Source organism: Amblyomma mixtum, chromosome 4 (assembly GCF_055824585.1).
Source record: "Amblyomma mixtum isolate Tamu chromosome 4, ASM5582458v1, whole genome shotgun sequence".
In the NCBI taxonomy this organism is placed as follows: domain Eukaryota; kingdom Metazoa; phylum Arthropoda; class Arachnida; order Ixodida; family Ixodidae; genus Amblyomma; species Amblyomma mixtum.
In genome coordinates this window covers 131,286,799-131,306,340 of record NC_143015.1, presented here as the reverse complement: position 1 = coordinate 131,306,340, position 19,542 = coordinate 131,286,799, and the positions used below count along the sequence as shown (strand labels likewise).

General features: G+C 47.1%; 2 protein-coding genes across 3 annotated transcripts in view; both read left to right on the top strand.

Annotated features, from left to right (window-relative positions):
• Rcd1 (Reduction in Cnn dots 1) overlaps positions 1 to 19,542 on the top strand; it is a 42,725-nt gene that overhangs the window by 12,015 nt on the left and 11,168 nt on the right. Inside the window, exons 6-12 of one of the 2 annotated variants that reach the window (XM_089588019.1) lie at positions 954 to 1,085; positions 6,062 to 6,292; positions 7,489 to 7,560; positions 8,083 to 8,154; positions 12,905 to 13,126; positions 17,424 to 17,503; positions 17,549 to 17,627. In XM_089588019.1, coding sequence (XP_089444145.1) covers positions 954 to 1,085; positions 6,062 to 6,292; positions 7,489 to 7,560; positions 8,083 to 8,154; positions 12,905 to 13,126; positions 17,424 to 17,503; positions 17,549 to 17,627 — 888 coding nt within the window. Of the gene's footprint in view, positions 1 to 953; positions 1,086 to 6,061; positions 6,293 to 7,488; positions 7,561 to 8,082; positions 8,155 to 12,904; positions 13,127 to 17,423; positions 17,628 to 19,542 lie in introns of both variants that reach the window. The other variant, XM_089588017.1, reaches the window with a different exon arrangement.
• LOC149348229 (uncharacterized) lies at positions 4,374 to 6,015 on the top strand. The gene has a single exon (XM_089588016.1). The coding sequence runs from the start codon at positions 4,389 to 4,391 to the stop codon at positions 5,277 to 5,279; it is 891 nt and encodes a 296-aa protein (XP_089444142.1). The 5' UTR covers positions 4,374 to 4,388; the 3' UTR covers positions 5,280 to 6,015.

Here is a 19,542-nt window from a genome sequence, read left to right as displayed (position 1 = left end):
TTTTTAGACCCTCGCCCCCCCCTTAAAATGCCACACCATTCGTGTCTGAATGAAAGCTCTATCTTAGCACTTGTCATGTAAACTCGTGAGAATGCACAAAAGCTTTCATTATCGGTTTTCAAGCCAAACTGGATAAACTTTGGGTGCATATTAATGTAGCCAGATGTGCAATGAGAGGACTTTGTTTTGAATTTTAATAATCCTGCGTTCTTTTGTGTGGCGGAATTTACCTTGTAAAGCTTACCTCGTAAGGTAGAAACTGTTATGGTCACATTATAACTACTGTGAGACATGTTCAGGGATGATTTTTCAACCTGCAGTGTTGTATTTGTTTGTAGTCAGCAGTGTAAAGAACTGATAATTGAGAGAAATAGGTACTGCGTTCTGGAAAACATGACTGACACACAGGAGTTGTGATCATAGCTTCAAAAACTTTCCTAGCGAGCAGGGACGAATGCTTATCAAAGGTATCACGCATTCATGACAAAAAGTTATAAGTGGTTAATGTAGCAGTATACTTGTTACCCGTGTATTTAAATGCGGAACAAGATGGAAGATGCCAAGATTGATAATTGCTTGGTGCTTGGCACACCTGTCAAAGATACTAGTAGTTGGAATAAATTGAAAGGTTGAATTAACTCGGTTTCAAATTAATGACAGGCCATTGCTCGAGTGTAGTGTTGTAATTGTCGGCTTCATACGCCTTCACAGTGGTTTACTGCAAGTATTGGCATGGATATCAACATCGCATGTTCACCCCGGGTGAAAACTCCGGGGGCTTATTTTTGTCCTTCAGCGAAATCTACAGTGTATCATAAACCATATGTAATGCTGTCCTATGGGTTAAATTGCAGTGCATCATATTCTGATGAGCAGCGAAGCAGGAAATGATGGCTGTTAAAGGAAACGGGGTTTCAATTGAAATTGAAATTGAATTGGTTCTACTACTGCAGATCCCACAGCTGATTGACAAGTTGGTGGCGCGGTCAACGGTGCCCGGGCGTGCGGCAGGACCCGATGCCCTGGGCATGCTTTTGCGGCGACCTTGGGACCCCGTGGCTCCTTTCCTGAGCCAGCACAAGCCGGTGAGTGAGCCAACACAAGCCGATGAGCTGCCGCTTCACATTTGCGCATTGCAGACCTTGGACCTAAGATGCTCGCAACTTTTTTTGAGTGAACATAGCGATCTAGCTACAGGTTCTCGGTCTTTCAGTCTGGTCGGCTACCAGATTGTGCTCTCTCCCGAAGTTGTGGATGTAATTTTTGCGTTGGCGAATTCTTTCTTTTAGGTTTTTGGTTTTGCGGATATAGCTTGCGTCGTAGTCAGCTCGATGAATTTTGTAGACAATGCCTTGGGCTCTTTCCTTTTCGGTCGATCTTTGTGAACAGGTGGGCAAAGTTTGGTTTGGTTTGGTTTATTCGGGTTTAACGTCCCGAAGCGACTCGGGCTATGAGGGACGCCGTAGGGAAGGGCTCCGGAAATTGCGACCACCTGGGGTTCTTTAACGTGCACTGACATCGCACAGCACACGGGCCTCTAGAATTGCGCCTCCATCGAAACTCGGCAGTGTCTGTAGGCTTGTGCACCAGTCCCCGTTTTCTCAGGATGTGGGCGACGGTTTCACTCGTGCCTGGGATATAAGGCAGAGTGACATATTTCTGTAGTGGGGTTGATTGTTGTGGGTTGATTTCTTGGCGCAGCCAGGAAACTCTGTAGAAATATTCAGTTTTCAGGCGTGATCAGGCACGAGCAGCAGAGCAGGCTGTAAAGGCAGCAGATATGGTATGCACGATGTTCTTGTGCGATGTGCTGTTCATGCGTGTTATTTTAGTGTTCCTACATTTCAGCAATTTGCGAGTCTTTGCCTGAATTTCCTCCCTTTTCAGAATAAATTGAATTGAGACCCTGCACTTGTCCTTATGTGCAGTGCATTACAGTGTGTTGTTCTTTGTCAGCCCATCCATACTCACTTCAGGAGACAAACAGCTCTTTTACTGCCCTCCAGTTAACCCTTTTCTGTGCCAGCTATATCCCCATGAAATTCCTACTCTTATACAGCGACCTAACTTTCTGCTGTCCCCTGCTATGCTTGCCTTCTCTTAGAATCCAGTTTGTTCCCCCTAACTGCGAAGGCAAGATAATCGATGATCGCTAAGAGGAACAGTCTGGATTCCAAGGGAAGGCAAGGGTAGCGGGGGGTGGCAGAAAGTTAGGTGGACGGATGAGATTAAGACGTTTGTGGGGATAGGGTGGCTGCAACTGGCGAAGTAGAGGGTTTAAGGGGGGGACGAGGGTCTTAAAACTAACTTTTTTATCTATGGCTACACTCTCATGAAATTTTGCTCACAGATGCATTTTTCTCTTCTGATTCCAAATATGTAATCATAATTCAGGTGGTGGTCTTAGATCTTACAAAGTCTAGAATGTAATTAGGTAATTTCTTACGCAGCTTTAACGAACTTTCTCAATGCATTTTGTTGCTTTTGTTTACATGAATTGATATTCAGAGAGTTCCCATACCTGATGACATTCTTCGTTTTTCTCTAAAGGCCTGTCCTCCTGGTATACTATGTCGAGAGTAAGAGGTCACAGTATTGGACACTCCAACACTCTAAGCTAATTGTAAACTGCTGTTTATATGTGGCCTAAACAAAAAAAGCAAGAATGTCATCGGGTATGGGAATTCGCTGGCTATCAGTTCATGTAATTAGAAGCAACAAAATGCAGTGAGAAAGTTCATTAAAGCTGCATAAGAAATTACCTATTTACACTCTTGAATTTAAGATAACTCTTGATCTAAGACCACCAGCTCAATTATGACTACATATTTGGAATCAGAAGAGAAAAACGGATCTGTGTGCAAAATTTCATGAGATTCAAGCCATAAATAAAAAGGTCAGCTTTAAGACCCTCGTCCCCCCTTAAGGGGAGACGCGGGTCGAAAAGTCGCGGTTTTCTAAAAAAAAATCACTTTTTCGTTTTAAGCTGCATTGTCATCTTTGGTGTATAAGCTTTTATTTCTGTAAATATCAAGCCGAAATTCGCACGAGAAGTTACCAAAAAATGCGCCTAAGTGAGCGGCGGTGACTCTATAATCCACCGAAAGTTTAGAAAGTCCGCGCCGTTTGCATCGTTCTCACGCAATCCAGCCTCACCGCCCGCCATTTGCAATCATCGGGGCGTGCAGCGTCAGCCCTTTCCTCCAAGGTTCAATGGCCGTCAGTCTCGTATGTTCACGGAGAATAAAAGAAAAACGAGAAAGAAGACGAGACTGTCGCGTGTTTTGAATTGCGCGCCATGCAGCGCGGCGCCGCCATTGGACGGCGGTGCTCCTTTTGTGCAGTAAAGCCGAACCACCGCTGCTGCGTGTTCTCGAAAGCCGCACAGTTTCCCGTGTTCTTTCCGCGTTTTCGTGATGACTAGCCCGAAAAAGTGCAGTTCCGACGCCCGGAAGTATCGAACTCGGCACAAGTACCGAGGGAAACGGCGTAAGACTGTTAAAAAAACGACAGCCGGGAATGACGCCCGCGACGCTCCGGCGTCGGTTAGGCCTACCGCCGACAACGGTCACCGCGACAGTGGTGAAATCGACGCTGCTATGGATTTCGTCAGTGCATCTCAGAAAAAGATGGAATTCTTCAAAAGTGACTCAAGGTCGGTCGGTGCCCCTGCTGTTAGCACGGTGTTGTGCGAGATCGGCGCATTGACGGCACTGGTGGCAGGATCGGCATGCCCTACTTGTCGCGAACGGAAACTCGCCGTCCGAGAAGCAGCTGAGAAGCGCAAAGGGCTTTCGTCGTACTTAGAGCTACGCTGCGAAAATCCCGACTGCCCAGAGTCTGTGCTTTCATTCACGCACACGTCGAAGCGGATCATTTCGGCCGGTGAGTGCGGTGACCCCGGGGCGAACACTCGCTACGACAGCGGGAGCTCGCGCGACGGCTTCGCCGTAAACGTGAAGGCTGTTTTGGCAGCGCGTGCTATAGGTGCTGGATATGACCAGCTTTCGCGATTTTGCGCAATCATCGGCCTTCGAAAACCACTGCATCACAAGACATTCCATGCTATTTCCAAGAAGCTCCATGGTGCTGCAATGGAAGCTGTTCGCCAAAACTTGGAACAGGCACGAAAGGTGACAAAGGACGCCGTTGGCGGCGGCGATGTGCCGGTCATGTTTGACGGCACGTGGCAAAAAAGGGGCCATAAAAGCCACAACGGAGTGGCCACAGCTGTGTCCCTGGACACAGGCCTTTGCTTGGACTTTGAAGTCCTTTCTAATTACTGTCTTGCTTGCAGTATCCACAAGCCCATGGGTGATGATGATGAGGTATGGCAAGCCTTTCATCGCCCTGTATGCGAAAAGAACACTGATTGTTCATCTCATGCTATGGAACCTGAGGCAGCAGTGTGCATATGGCAGAGGACTTTGTCATATGAGACCCCACTGCGGTTCACAACTTTCTTGAGCGACGGTGATAGCAAGGCCTATACTGCTGTCTGTGGGGCTGAGGTGTACGGTGACACTGTCATCGAAAAAGAAGAGTGCACTAACCACGTTGCAAAACGCCTAGGCACTGCTCTGCGAAAAATGACAACGCCACTGCCACGAGGTCAAAAGCTATCTGTCACAGCCATCCAGAAACTGCAGACATATTATCAAATAGCCATAACAAATAACAAATGCAGCGTGCGCAGCATGTACACTGCTATATGGGCCTCCTATTTTCATAGTTGCTCCAGTGATGGGGCCAGCAGCCACAAATTTTGCCCTGCTGAACCAGATTCCTGGTGCAAACATAGGCGTGCTGAAGCACTGGGGGAGCCTACACCACGCCATACCCCTTTGTTGACAAAAGCTCAGGGCTTGGCAATTATGCCTATATACAAGCGCCTTACTGATGAGAAGCTCCTGGCTCGGTGCCTTCATGGCAAGACGCAAAACGCAGCGGAGTCGCTCAATAGTAAAATATGGCTGCTGTGTCCAAAAACAAAATTTGCTTCTCGGACATCTGTGGAGACAGCCACGGCTATTGCCGTGCTGTGGTACAACAAAGGCCATGCCGGCTTTGAAGAAGTCCTTCAAGAGATTGGGGTACTTCCCCCAGAAGAGTTGGTTGCACGCAGCGACCATTCTGATTACATGCGCATAAAGAAGATGAACTTGAAGCGAACCGCAGAAGCAAGGGCGCACCGTCGGAGCGCAGTGAAAAGGGCTCGCACCGAGGAGACCAACCGTAGGAGCCGGGAAGGGCCAAGCTACAGCGCAGGAGCCTTCTAGGAACTGTGTGTGCTTTCTGTAAAGCTACTCTTGGGTGTGACCAAGATTCATCGGAAAACAATCGCATTTTGAAGAATAGAATGTTTTGAAACTTTCAAACCTGTTTTTCTCATTTTGAAATTTTTTTATATTTTCGTGTCTTCCGGGAAGCCTTTTGTACTCTTAGAATTGGTGTATACTAACGAAATTTGGCATACATATTCTTGAACGTATGTAGAATGCCGATATCTACTTGAAATTTCATTATCGGTCGTCAGTAATTACAATATAACGAAGCTATGTTTCAGGGAACTGAAGAAAGCAATGGTTGAAGTGTCAATTTTTTTGTCTAACTTCCAATAACTGAACACGTTTTTTGACTAGATATCGGCACTGTGATCTACAAAGAGCTAAATAAGCTATAGCACAATATCTTTTGTGAAAGTTTAGGGCATAAAAAAGTGCCCATAAAATCGTTATAATTTGTCATTAAAGTATAATATAACTTCAGAACTGTAGCAGCTACATAAAAACTAATTGCATATTTGAAATCTGCATAAAAAACTGTCTAGTTGGCTGAATTTTGAAGTCTCTGGTACAAATAATAAAAAAAAAGTTGTTTCGAGGAGCCTCTCCCCTTAAGAAGTTTGCGGGGATAGGGTGGCCGCAGCTGGCAAAGGACAGGGTTAACTGGAAAGACACGAGAAGGGCCTTTGCCCTGCAGTGGGTGTAGTTAGGCTGGTGATGGTGATCAGGTTTCTAAGGACATCGCCGCGTTCACGTGCGCCCCATCTTGTGTGCAGAAGCGGCTGCCCTGCTCCCCACTGCTGGTGGTGTGTCCGGGCGGGCCCCGTCTGCAGGCGAGTGGTGGTGGTGCGGGTGGCAGTCTGCCGCGCTCCAAGTTCTGGACCTCCCAGCTCTCGGTGCTGGGAAAGCTGGTGGCCGTGAACCCCGTGCCCCCCACTCCGCCCAGCGCCAGCCTCAACCAGGTGCTGGAGGCCATGGTGGCTGCCACACGGGCCAAGGTACTCGAGGTGAGTCTTCGTGGGAGGAACGTCCACTGTACCGGAGGTGGTCTCTGTGCCACAGGATTTGGCCGGGGGGGGTTTGCACACAAAGAGTGCCACTTGTATGGGGTCAAGGGAGGTGACAAAACTGGGGTCATGTTGTCCAAGTGTATTCCTTCAGAGTGGTCACTTTTGGTGGGATGCCAGTAGAGCTACAGTAGAATCTCAGTTCAATGATTGCAGTTCATAAACATTTTGCAATGATACGAATTCGGAGAATCCCCTGGCCGGAGTGTTTTGTGTACAATGTGCATAATTTTGGGTGTTATGAACACTCTCCCATGCCACTATGGATGATACAAACGCACAAAATGCAATCACGCTCTCAAGTGCTAAGTGATGTCCGCACATTTCTGGTGCCGCAATAGCCAGTTGCACGGTACACATTGGGAGCGGTGAGAACTGGCAAGCAGCCATAAATAAACCCCATCAGCCGTAGACAGGTCTTTGTAAGGGCATTTACCATGATTCTCCGTGTGGATTTTATTCAGCATGGATGATGCAAATCCTTTTTGCAACCTCATGGGATTTGTGTCATCAAGATTTCGCTTGCCGTCCCTGTTTTATTTGGCAGAAATTAAGAGTTCCTGAATTCAGTTTTCAACCTCAGTGATGACAACTATTAGAAAGCTGTTATCAGTGGCACTTGGTCAGGAACACATGTGACAGCATTGCACTGACGTTCATGTTCAATGAATGCATAGTGAAACATTTACTGCAGCAAACTGCAGTCAATTTTTAGCAAACTGCATTCGATTCGTTTTCGAATGTTCACACACACCTACCCTTAAATGCCATCAGGGTGGTACAGTGACTACAGCTTTGCACCGCTACAGTTGAGAGTTGCCCGTTTCTCACCCCGGAGCCATATTTTGTGGCATTTCTTCCTGCTTTCGTCTTTCTTGTCACTCTGTTATCATTGTCGTCCACTGCAGTGAATGCTGCTGGGAAGCCACAGCACATGGTGGAAAAACCAGAGAACTGGAAAGCTCACAAAATCACTTCACAAAATGCAGTGGGTGATGGATGTATCACTGCTGACGCACAGAAAGCTAGTCGGGCACTAAGCTTCCGAAAAGTGCACAGATCCATTCTTTGTCGCAGTCTTAACTCGAAGCTCATGTGTGGTTTCTTAAATTTTATTTTCGTTTTTGCATGTGCAGCTGAAGAGCCATTTTTCCTCAAGACCCATCATCTTGATTGGCTGGATGATTGGCGGGCTCGTTGCGTGCCAGGTATGTGCACGGTTTTGTTAACGTTAGGAGTAGGTAATGCAGCCCACCTTACCTCCAGGGCTTTAATTAGTCATGGGAGCAGTTCGTTACTAATTATTGTTTTTTTTTCTCTTGTTAAGCTGCTGTCATCCTTTAAGGGATACTTTGCAGATTTGTCCTGGCGACAAGTTACACAAGTGATTCAGTTTCTTTTTTTCAAAATATTTACAAAAATTTGACAGTACTAGTATATTCATTGTGCAGGGTTATATATACGTAGAAATTTCTATTCTCCCAAGAAAAATAGTGCATTCATTATGTAGTTTTTAAGTGTATGAATAAATGTGGTAATCGTGCTTGTATATTAGTCCACTCCATGGTGTGTTTTAAAATAAGTGAAGAGTTATTACTATCTTTGCTTGTATTCCTTGTTTTGAAAATTTGCTCACTACTAACTGTCTTTCTTTTTTTTCTTTGCATAGTTCATTTGCACAGTGCTTTGTAATGCAGTGATGGGTCGTTGCTTTCTACTGGTGTTTTCAGGTCTCTCTGCTGGAATCAGTGGCGGCTGTCGTATGTCTGGGTTTTCCATTAGTTGGTCTGAGTGGATCTCGGGTGAGTAGTGGACATGGTCCCCCCTGTATTGAGGTGCTTTTTTGTTTGTTTGTCTAGTTTAGGGCAGATTGTATTAGTGGCTTACGCAAATTATTCCGTGGTGAGAAATACTACTAGCTGGAACTTTTGGTTCAAGTGAACAAAGACTTAGGGTTCATATGCACTGAAATCTCAACAGTTAAAACTCGAAGGGTGTCAGACATTTTTTTTTTTTTAATCAAGTGAAGTTTGAATATAATGCAAAGTATGTTCTTGAACAGATGATTTGAGACAGAAGAAAAGAACCTTGTGTTATATTTGCGCACAAATGGTGAATGACGAATATATCGACCTCCTTTTGCTTTTGTAGCTTGCGCTGCTGTCTCTCAAGCTTGTAGTCATATGATGCTAAATCTGGCAGATGTGTAGTTGAGCCCCGCCGCGGCGGCTCAGTGGTTAAGGCGCTCGGCTGCTGACCCGAAAGACGCGGATTCGATCCCGGCCGCGGCGGCTGAATTTCTTTGGAGGAGAAATTCTAGAGGCCCGTGTACTGTGCGATGCCAGTGCACGTTATAGAACCCCAGGTGGTCGAAATTTCTGGAGCCCTTCGCTACGGTGTCCCTCATAGCCTGAGTCGCTTTGGGACATTAAACTTGAATAAACCGATAAACCAGATGTGCAGTTGATGTCAACCGAAACGGTTGGTGATGGTATCGAGCACATGTGGTACACATATGTATTTCCTGGATAGCTCAGGCTGGAGCCCATGCCAAAATAGAACGCGTGTTCATGCGTTATGATTCACTTACAGTCGACGACCGATTTTTCAGACTCTCTAGGGACCGCGAAATGACCGAAAAATCGGGCAGTCCGGAAAATCAAATTTCACCGAAAAAATCACAAACTTATTACCACTATGCCGGAGAAAGCGGTCAATTGTATTGCATACATTCTAAAGCTTCTCATGACTATATTTCGCCGCGCGAAATACCGTATAAACGCGTATAAGGGCCGCACTTTTTTTTTCCCAGATTCGAGGGCCAATTTTCGGGGTGCGGCCCATACACGCGATGTGCGAAAAAAAATTTTTCTTAAGTAAAAACACCAACCAGGGAATGAGCGACATTTATTCTACGTTCAATCGTCACTCGCGAAGTATTTAGACTCCTGAGCTGGTGCTGCGCTCTGGTGCACGCTCATGCCAAAAGAAGCCGCGCAGCATGTCCGCTGTCAACACGTAGCCGTTGTTCCGAAATTCCATCACATAGAGGGGCAGCTCTTCTTCCAGTTCAGGAAACTCGCACAGCTTGCCTCGGAAAGCGCGCTTTTTTGCAGCTTGTGTTTCTCTTTTGGTTGCACCACCATCGGACGCACTTCTCGGCCACGTCGAATTTCCCGCCCGCCGCACGCTTACCGACCGCGTTCGAGAGCTAACTCCCAGCCGTGTAGCTTAAGGTGCTTTCCCATCGCGCTAAAACTGTGAAGCTCGGCGGCAGCACGCGAAAGCCACTATCACGGCGAACGCGCTAACACGCATGCTAACACGCCACGAAAGGCTGGAGCTGGCGATACTGATGCCGACGTGAACAGCGGAAAATCGCGACGGAGAAAAAAGTTGATGATAATGATCACGGCGCCATCCATAGACGGCACTTGGAAGCTCCGGTGCGCGCGCGTGACCTCCGCGAACGGCGCAGCGCCGGAGCAGATCGCGGCCGCGATATGATCCGGCGGCGCGCCCGAAGCGCGCTTCGATCGCGGAGGCCACGGCGTGCGCATAGCCTCCGCGATCAAGCGCTCCGCGATCGTATTCGCGTTCCGTGTTCGGGACTAAAGACTCGGCACAGATGAGTTCCGTGAACTCAGACTACGGTTCAAGTTCGTGCGGCGGAAGACATTCAAGGACAGTACGAATTCGAAAACACGCGAGCGCAATGTGCCGACTCGCGCAGAATTTCAGCGTCGCAAGAGGCTCCCTTTAAGCTTGAATTTCGTTTTGTTTTATCAAGTTTTCGATATCTCCTGCAGTCTGAATTAATGAGGTTCCACTGTACACATTATATGGCGGCTTGGGTACTGGCGGCGAGTGCGAACGAGGTCCGAAAAATCGAGTGGTCAGTTGCGGTGCGTCCGAAATTTCAAGCGCTTTTACACATTGGCTCTATGGGCCATGTCGCGGTGCCGCGAAAAAGTCCGAATAATCAAGCATGTCCGAAAAATCAGGCGTCCGAATTTTCGGTCGTCGACTGTATTTCCTTGCTGATGTGCACCATGGGTGAGATTGAAGGATCAGTGGCAGATTTTGTTGTTGCAAGTTTGGGTGTTCCACACCGGGCGTCATTACTTGGTGGAATGTGAGTGTGGTCGGTGTATCTATACTCGGGACAGGGTAGAAGGACACAGCATCGTGGAGAGAGACAGACCTTGCAGGTCTCTGGGTTTGTAGCTTGCAAAGCCTGTTCTTCTGGGCCTCTGGCAGCCTGCTAGTATACCACACACACTGTGAACCTCCAGCACCTTGCAGTGTGTGCCTGTAAGGTGCCGGGGGTTCACACTTGGTGGTGTTGACTTTTGTAATGGATTTGTCTGTATGTAATCAGCAAAAGGACTGTCTCCTCGGGTGACAGTCCTTTTGCAGGCCCAGTATATCATCTGTTCTTTCTTGTGCATATGCACATGCAAAACACCTGCAAGGTATTAGCGGCTCCACTAGATGGCGCTGACTTTAATGACAGATCTTTCTATTTGCGCTTAGCAAAGGAACCATCTCCTGAAGTGACAGGCCGAGTTCAGTGCTGCTGTCCTGTATCATCGATTCTTGCTGATGCACATTCCTTCTTTGCTTTTAGAGCGATAGCTAAACTTGTTTCAATCGGTATTTAGATTTGACATTGAAGTGGCCTTTGGACTTAGCGATTTCGTAGCAACAGCCTAAAGTCAGATGCCGAAGCATACTTTGACTGTGGCCAGTGTGATGGTGTTCCCATATTTGGCCCCGGCCTTTAACATTGGCCCACCCCAACATCCAAATTTGGCCCACCCCCAAAATTTGAACTTCTCGGATTTGGACCGAATTCTATACCCAACCTAATTTGGCCTTGGACATCTCCAGATTTGTCCCACCCCCAACCCCCGAAATTTCACCTTCTCGGATTTAGACCAGAATCGATGTTCAGGCTAATTTGAATGTGCCGGTACGATGGTGACCTCCAGTTTTGGCCTTTCGAGTGATCCCTGCAAAAATGGTCATAGTCGAACTGAAAATCATAGCCAACTAACTACTCTACGGACCACAAGACGATGTTTGCCAGAATCGGTGCGAACTAGTCTCCGTTTCATACATAGCAGCCAACGCTGCCAAAGCTAGCGCGCCTGTTCGCGCAGGCTAAGTTCGCACGCAGAAAGTACTTCGCCATACAACCAAAGTGAACTCAAGCATATTTCGTAGCGACAAATCTGAAGTGCCGTGACTGGCACCTCCTGGACTTCTTTTTACCTCTTGTCCCATTTTCGTCCTGCGACTCGTCGAGATTTCGAGAAGCAAAAAGTACACGTGGCGGTATGACACGCGGTTGGTAGTGCGAATCGCTTCTACAAAATCCGCGCCCAAAAAGTAGTTCACACTCCGTGAAAATTATGGCCAGAGAGCCCGAACACTGAGCGCCTCACAGCTTCGAGCGTGATTTTAAATGCTACCACATCTTTTTATACCGCTCTTTCTATTTGTCCAAACAATGACCGAAATTTCGAGAAGAACGAATGATACGTGACGGAGTAATGTAGTTTCGCGGATGCACTACTTCAGCAACCTCCGCAGCGTTGCGTGCTATGTATGAAACGGAGTATATGAAGCATAACTTCATAAATGGTTAAAACTTGTTATACCTGAGTACACATAGCAGCCGCAAGCAACAAGTTAAGCCCAGAGATAAGAATGAGCAAAATCATAATGGAAGCAAGAATAGCTGTCGCTCGACCATACGGGGTGTAACAGAGTTGTTAACCCTTTGAGGGTCGAATTATTTTGAAACTTTCCCAGGTGGTCAAATTACTTTATTGCAAATCTTGAATCTACAAAATGTATATAATCGAGAATAAATAGTAAAAAAAAATGAGGAACAGTACTTTGGTGACAGCATCACTCACAACTGGAAAATGTTCAATAGAATAGAATAGCAACGGTGATAAGCAAGCTAAGAGCAGCACCAATAAAGATAGAAATCAACTTTCGCCGCCTCTGCAAAACAGTGCCCACAAAGAGAAAACACGTTTCGCGCGACTCCGTTGCGATCTCGCGGCGGAATCGAAACCGCGTAGGCGCGTTGCCACAGAGGGCGAGAATACCTCGCGAGCAACGGTGATAAGCAAGCTAAGAGCAGCGCCAATAAAGATAGAAATCAACTTCAGCACCCCCTGCAAGATAGTGCTGACAAAAAGAAAACTCAAATTTCGTGCGACTCCGTTGCGATCACGCGGCGAAGCCAAAACTACAAAAGGGGTGTTGCCGCAGTCTGTGCCGCCGCGCTAAAGCTAGACATAAGTTCTGCTTATCTCCGTAAGAAGGCAGCACAAAATTCAAACACTTCTTGTAAGTCCTAAGAGGTGGCAGCACCCTGCAGTGAGCACGCATTGTTATTTTGGCGCAAAATTTCAAACGGAAGATCGAAACCGTACCTGTACGGCAAAGCACTTGCGGGACAGAAAACCGCCGCCGTACATATACGGCAAAAACCTTCAAAGGGTTAAATCGCTGTCGTTTTTCGGTGGGCAGGATGTGGATGACCCGCTGCTGGACAGCCACACGCCCACCCTGTTTGTGGTGGGCCAGAATGCCCTGTCGTGTGGCATGGACGAGCTGGAGAACTTCCGGGAGCACATGAAGGCCGAGTCGGGCCTGGTGGTCGTCGGAGGGGCAGACGACTCGCTCCACATGTGCGCCCTCAAGAAGCGCCTCGAGGGCGTCACCCAGTCCATGGTGGACCGCTGCGTCCTGGTGAGGGGGATTTGCTTATCAGCTGGTAGTGTTGGGTAGTTTGGGCAGATTGTATCGCATCTCATTGAGAGGGTTGCCTTCAAGGCCCTACAGCAAAGCCCTTTTCAGGACGAGGAGGGGAAGTTTCCTCCTACTTAAGGGGGGACCCTGGTCTTTGAAAAAAAATTTTTATTATTGAAGTCACAGTTATGAAATTTCCAGGCCACATGTAGTTTTGTGCACTGATTCTGGATGTGTCATTTAATTTCGTTTAAAATGATTCCTTGAGCACTTGTGCAATTTTTATGCAAGTATTTTGGGAAAAGTTTTGCAGAAAATGTGCTGCAGGAAACTCGCTGAAATGCATGCCACTGGGTTCTCTTGACACCAAGGAATGCAATAAGGGTAAAATTATCATCCTGGCTCTCATAGAACCTGAGTTATAGAGTTCTGAACTTGTCGCTTCAGAAATGAGAAGAAAAGTGTGTATTCCTGTTTGTGAAGTGGCAGCTTCAGTACCCTGTAACTCAAGTTCTATGAGAGCCAGGATGATAATTTTACCCTTGTTGCATTCCTTGGTGTCAAGAGAGCCCAATGGCATGCATTTCAGCGAGTTTCCTGCAGCAACTTTTCTTATATGCTCTCTCCAAAAGACTTGCATAAAAATTGCACAAGTGCTGAAGGAATTGTTTTACACGAAATTAAATGACATATCTAAAATCAGCACACAAAAATACATGTGGCCTGAAAATTTCATTACTATATCTAAATTAATAAAAAAAACAACAACACATAAGAGAAGAACACAAGCACAGGAGGAGCGCTCGTCCTGTGCTTGTGTTCTTCTCTTATGTGTTGTTGTTTTAGCGCATTATAACGTGGCTTATGTAGACTTTGCCCTGCAGTGGGAGTAGTCAGGCTGATGATGATGATGATGTAGACGATCACCAACTACCCTGACAACAGCTCTTGTTAAAGTTTCCTCCTACTTTTTCAATTGACAGATACGCTTGCTTAGCTCTGCTGCCTTATCACCTGGTAGTGTTGGGCAGTTGGGCAGATTGTATCACACCTCATTGAAAGGGTTGGCTTCAAGGCCCTACAGCAAAGCCCTTTTCAGGACGAGGAGGGGAAGTTTCCTCCTACTTAAGCCATGTTATGTTGCTCTAAAACAACAACACATAAGAGAAGAACACTAGCACAGGACGAGCGCTCGTCCTGTGCTTGTGTTCTTCTCTTATGTGTTGTTGTTTTAGCGCATTATAACGTGGCTTATGTAGACTTTGCCCTGCGGTGGGAGTAGTCAGGCTGATGGTGATGATGATGTAGACGATCACCAACTACCCTGACAACAGCTCTTGTTAAAGTTTCCTCCTACTTTTTCAATTGACAGATACGCTTGCTTAGCTCTGCTGCCTTATCACCTGGTAGTGTTGGGCAGTTGGGCAGATTGTATCACACCTCATTGAAAGGGTTGGCTTCAAGGCCCTACAGCAAAGCCCTTTTCAGGACGAGGAGGGGAAGTTTCCTCCTACTTAAGCCATGTTATGTTGCTCTAAAACAACAACACATAAGAGAAGAACACTAGCACAGGACGAGCGCTCGTCCTGTGCTTGTGGTCTTCTCTTATGTGTTGTTGTTTTAGCGCATTATAACGTGGCTTATGTAGACTTTGCCCTGCGGTGGGAGTAGTCAGGCTGATGGTGATGATGATGTAGACGATCACCAACTACCCTGACAACAGCTCTTGTTGAAGTTTCCTCCTACTTTTTCAATTGACAGATACGCTTGCTTAGCTCTGCTGCCTTATCACCTGGTAGTGTTGGGCAGTTGGGCAGATTGTATCACACCTCATTGAAAGGGTTGGCTTCAAGGCCCTACAGCAAAGCCCTTTTCAGGACGAGGAGGGGAAGTTTCCTCCTACTTAAAGGGACACTGAGGAGAAATTGAAGTTGGCTTGTATCGACAGAATACCAGCTCCTGATTACAGAAACGCCACTCATACTGACAACAAAGCTCTTGTAACTTAGAAAAGAGCAAGAACCAAAATACAGGTATCGCCGCCACAGGCCAAACTCGCAAGTACAAGCGTGATGAGATCATAGAACAAAACAGTGTTGCTAGAACGAATGGTTCTAGCAACACCAGGAACCGAGAAACCATGCATCACTGAGGCGCAGCCAATGCATGCGCAAATCTCCTTGACGTCGCCAGATGGCGCCACGTGCCCGGCTGCTACGCGCGCTCCTGAAGCATCGGGACAAATCAGCGCCTGTTTTCCGGCTGTAGGCGGGCTCCCGGTATTCCGCTAGCGGTAACAAGGTACACGGTATGCTAAAGGTGTCTATTTGCGAGAACTTCGTTGACGACTTCGAGAACGAGATCCATCGTAACGCTGGCAAAACGCCAGTGCAAACGTAATCGAAGCGACTGTAGCGACGGCCGCAATAGCCGATAGATGCCTTCAACGTGCGGCCGGCGGTAGCTTTCTTTTCGGCTGCTGCTAGGCCGCACTGCTGGCAGTCAGAAATCACAGAGTCTGCGTTACGTCATGTGCACGTCATGTTTCACGTCTCTTAGTCCTCTGTCGTCATAGACGAATCCCAAGTTTGAATCAGAGCGGCGGGAAAAACTTTTTCAACTTCGAATCCAAATTTCTTAGAAATAAATGCATCTTTCGCTGCCGGCCAAGTGGCAACAAAGCCATGACATGCCGAACTATCGGATTTTACTATAAAAAAAATATTAATAGTGCTCTCCTCAGTGTCCCTTTAAGCCATGTTATGTTGCTCTAAAACAACAACACATAAGAGAAGGACACTAGCACAGGACGAGCGCTCGTCCTGTGCTTGTGTTCTTCTCTTATGTGTTGTTGTTTTAGCGCATTATAACGTGGCTTATGTAGACTTTGCCCTGCGGTGGGAGTAGTCAGGCTGATGGTGATGATGATGTAGACGATCACCAACTACCCTGACAACAGCTCTTGTTAAAGTTTCCTCCTACTTTTTCAATTGACAGATACGCTTGCTTAGCTCTGCTGCCTTATCACCTGGTAGTGTTGGGCAGTTGGGCAGATTGTATCACACCTCATTGAGAGGGTTGGCTTCAAGGCCCCTACAGCAAAGCCCTTTTCAGGACGAGGAGGGGAAGTTTCCTCCTACTTAAGCCATGTTATGTTGCTCTAAAACAACAACACATAAGAACACTAGCACAGGACGAGCGCTCGTCCTGTGCTTGTGGTCTTCTCTTATGTGTTGTTGTTTTAGCGCATTATAACGTGGCTTATAGACTTTGCCCTGCAGTGGGAGTAGTCAGGCTGATGATGATGATGTAGACGATCACCAACTACCCTGACAACGGCTCTTGTTAAAGGGACAGTGAGGAGAGCACCATTAATATTTTTTTAAAAGCAAAATCCGATAGTTCGGCATTTCATGGCTTTGTTGCCACTTGGCCGGCAGCGAAAGATGCATTTATTTCTAAGAAATTTGGATTCGAAGTTGACAAAGTTTTTCCCGCCGCTCTCATTCAAACTTGGGATTCTCTTATGACGACACAGGACTAAGTGACGTGAAACATGACGTGCACATGACGTAACGCAGACTCCGTGATTTCTGGCGGCCAGCAGTGCGGCCTAGCAGCAGCTGAAAAGAACGCTACCGCCGGCCGTACGTTGAAGGCATCTATCGGCTATTGCGGCCGTCGCTACCGTCACTATGTTTACGTTTGCACTGGCGTTTTGCCAGCGTTACGATGGATCTGCTCTCGAAGTCATCAACGAAGTTCTTCCAAATAGACATATTTAGCATACCGTGTACCTTGTTACCGCTAGCGGAATACCGGGAGCCCGCCTACTGCCGGTGAGCAGGCGCTGATTGGCCCCAATGCTGCAGGCGCGCGCGTAGCTGCCGGGCACGTGGCGCCATCTGGCGACGTCAAGGACATTTGCGTATGCATTGGCTGCGCCTCAGTGATTATTGGCTTGTGTCCCAGTGTTGCTAAAACCATTGGTCCCATAGCAACAATGTTTTCTCCTATGACGTCATCACGCTTGTATTTGCGAGTTTGGACTGTGGCGGCGATACCTGTATTTTGGTTCTTGCTCTTTTCTACGTTACAAGAGCTTTGTTGTCAGTATGAGTGGCGTTTCTGTAATCAGGAGCTGATATTCTGTCGATACAAGCCAACTTAAATTTCTCCTCAGTGTCCCTTTAAGGAATCCTCATATGCAGCACCTTGTTCAGAGCTTTCGAAAACTGTCGCTGCTCGAAGTTCCGTGTTCTGGAGCTGCAACTGTGAATGTGCACCCCTTGTGCAGGACGAGGTGGGGTCGTTCCTGCAGTGGGTGCTGAGTGCCCCTCACATGGGCCCAGGTGGGGGCGCTGCATCCAAGGCTGCTGGAGCAGCTGCAGCGGCGGCCGCAGCAGCTGCGGCTGCTGCTGCAGCTGCACGACGACGTGCACAGCCGCCTCTGCCCGAAAGCTCGCACCAGGTCGCCCTCGGTCGTCGGAGGGGCCGACAGGTAGTGCTTACCCTTTATTTCCTATGGTACTGTGTGTATTTGTTTGTACAGTAAAAGCTCGTTACTTCGAATTTCATGGGGACGCTGATGCAGTTCGAATTAACTGAAGTTCGAACTAACGAAAGTGAACAGAATGGGCGGTACACTGCAATCAGGAAGTTGCCGGGTAGTGAGATTACCCTATTTCATTGTTCTAAAATATTAAGGCAAAAGCCTTTAATGGCTCATACTCGCGGCCATGACTCTGTCTGTCAGTCCGTTCAATCTGAAGTGAGTCATAACTAGTCATTAATAGTCACAAGTCATTACTAACTAGTCATTAACCAGACACCAACAAATTAGTCATGAATAACCAGTAATCAACCAATTAGCCATGACTAGTTAGCCACCGACTAATTGGTCATTGATCAATTGTAAACTAATTAGCCATTACTAGTTAGTAATTAACCATTCATGACTGGTTTGTCATGACTAGGTAGTCATTAACCAATCATGACTAGCTAGTCATCAACTTAGGCATTCGCCTTGTGTGCTTTAGGTCGTCAAAGTGCCTGCCAACTTTTCAGTCATCACCTTAGCAACTTACTGGAAAAGCTCTTCGCCGCCTTCAAAACTGAATAAGTGGGTAGCATTCAGCGTGTCCCCAACTTGTGCATGGTCACAAGTCTGGAAAAGTGAGCAGCGTGACGACTGTGGCTTTTTGACCAAAACTATAATGCAACCTCTGCCACTCAGAAATTCACACTTGCATGTCGTGGACGTTGCACAACCACTTAGGTCGAAATGTGAAAGTTGCCAAGACGGCCGCTCATACGTTGCCCAATTTTCCATCCTTCCGACCCCCGAGTTGTAAGCTGCCAAACCAATGAGCGTACTTTTTTGGCAACATCCCCGTTTCGATAACGCACTGGAGTCCACTTCATTCATGGTTTCATTCTCCTCTCGGAGCATTTTGACGCTACATTTACCGTGAACAGATGACATTTTTAAATCGCTACGCCTCGGCATGCCGCTTAGGTTAGCTGCTATTAAGGCGGAAGCCTTTATTGCCTCATCGTTGTAAGCAAGAGTGACAGAAAAGTCACGCTTTTCAATTGGTCGAAACGGTCGTGACATCACAGTGCGCTAATTTCAAACGGGGCCAATTGTAGTTTGGCTAGTAACCATGCAACCAATTAAAGGGATCGCATAGTGATGCTCCAAGTAAGTGGGAATGAGTTTAGTTCATTGCTTAATTACCCAATTAGCCTGAAAGCCTGAGGCTTTGAGGCTTTGCTTTCGCTTTATTTTGCTTTTTTTAGGTTTCCATGAATAGATAGTTTCATTCGCAGATAATACATGTAGTCGCAAAATAAGCCCACAGAAATAAAAATACGCGCCGACTATTTGCTTCTACGGATTACTGCGTACTATTACTCCGCCGATGGCAGAGCGGCAAGCCGCCACGGGAATGGGTGAAAGGCACTCCACGCGTTGGTCGACTCCGCCCACCGTACGGGGGAGAATTAAAAAAAAAAAGGCGGGAGCCGGACGTTAAATCGATTTAATTGGGGAAATCGGCCACACAGGGCAATAAATCGAGGTTTCTAAGAATGCTCGGAACGTGTAGATCGAGTTCCCGTGGCAAAAAGACGAGTTCAGATTACTTTTCAGTGCACCTTTAAGGGTCGTGCATTACGGCACACTAACAGGGGGATTTGCTTGCTGGTTCTTGCGGGGTTCAGTTTTCTTGCCATGACCTGCGGGCTGCACGAAACACTGGCTGATGCCCCTTTATTTATTTATTTTTTGTTTTGAGCTTCATGATTATTGGAGTGGTGTGGGCAGGAGAGCTAGCCATGCCTTCCTGCCACACATTGCAACTGTTCTCGATGTGGCCAAACACGTTCATGCTTGTGCTGCCTGTACCCCAACT

What these genes read in the sequence shown, in the direction of transcription:
- LOC149348229 (XM_089588016.1), top strand. Translation starts at nt 4,389, where the DNA reads ATGGAACCTGAGGCAGCAGTGTGCATATGGCAGAGGACTTTGTCATAT.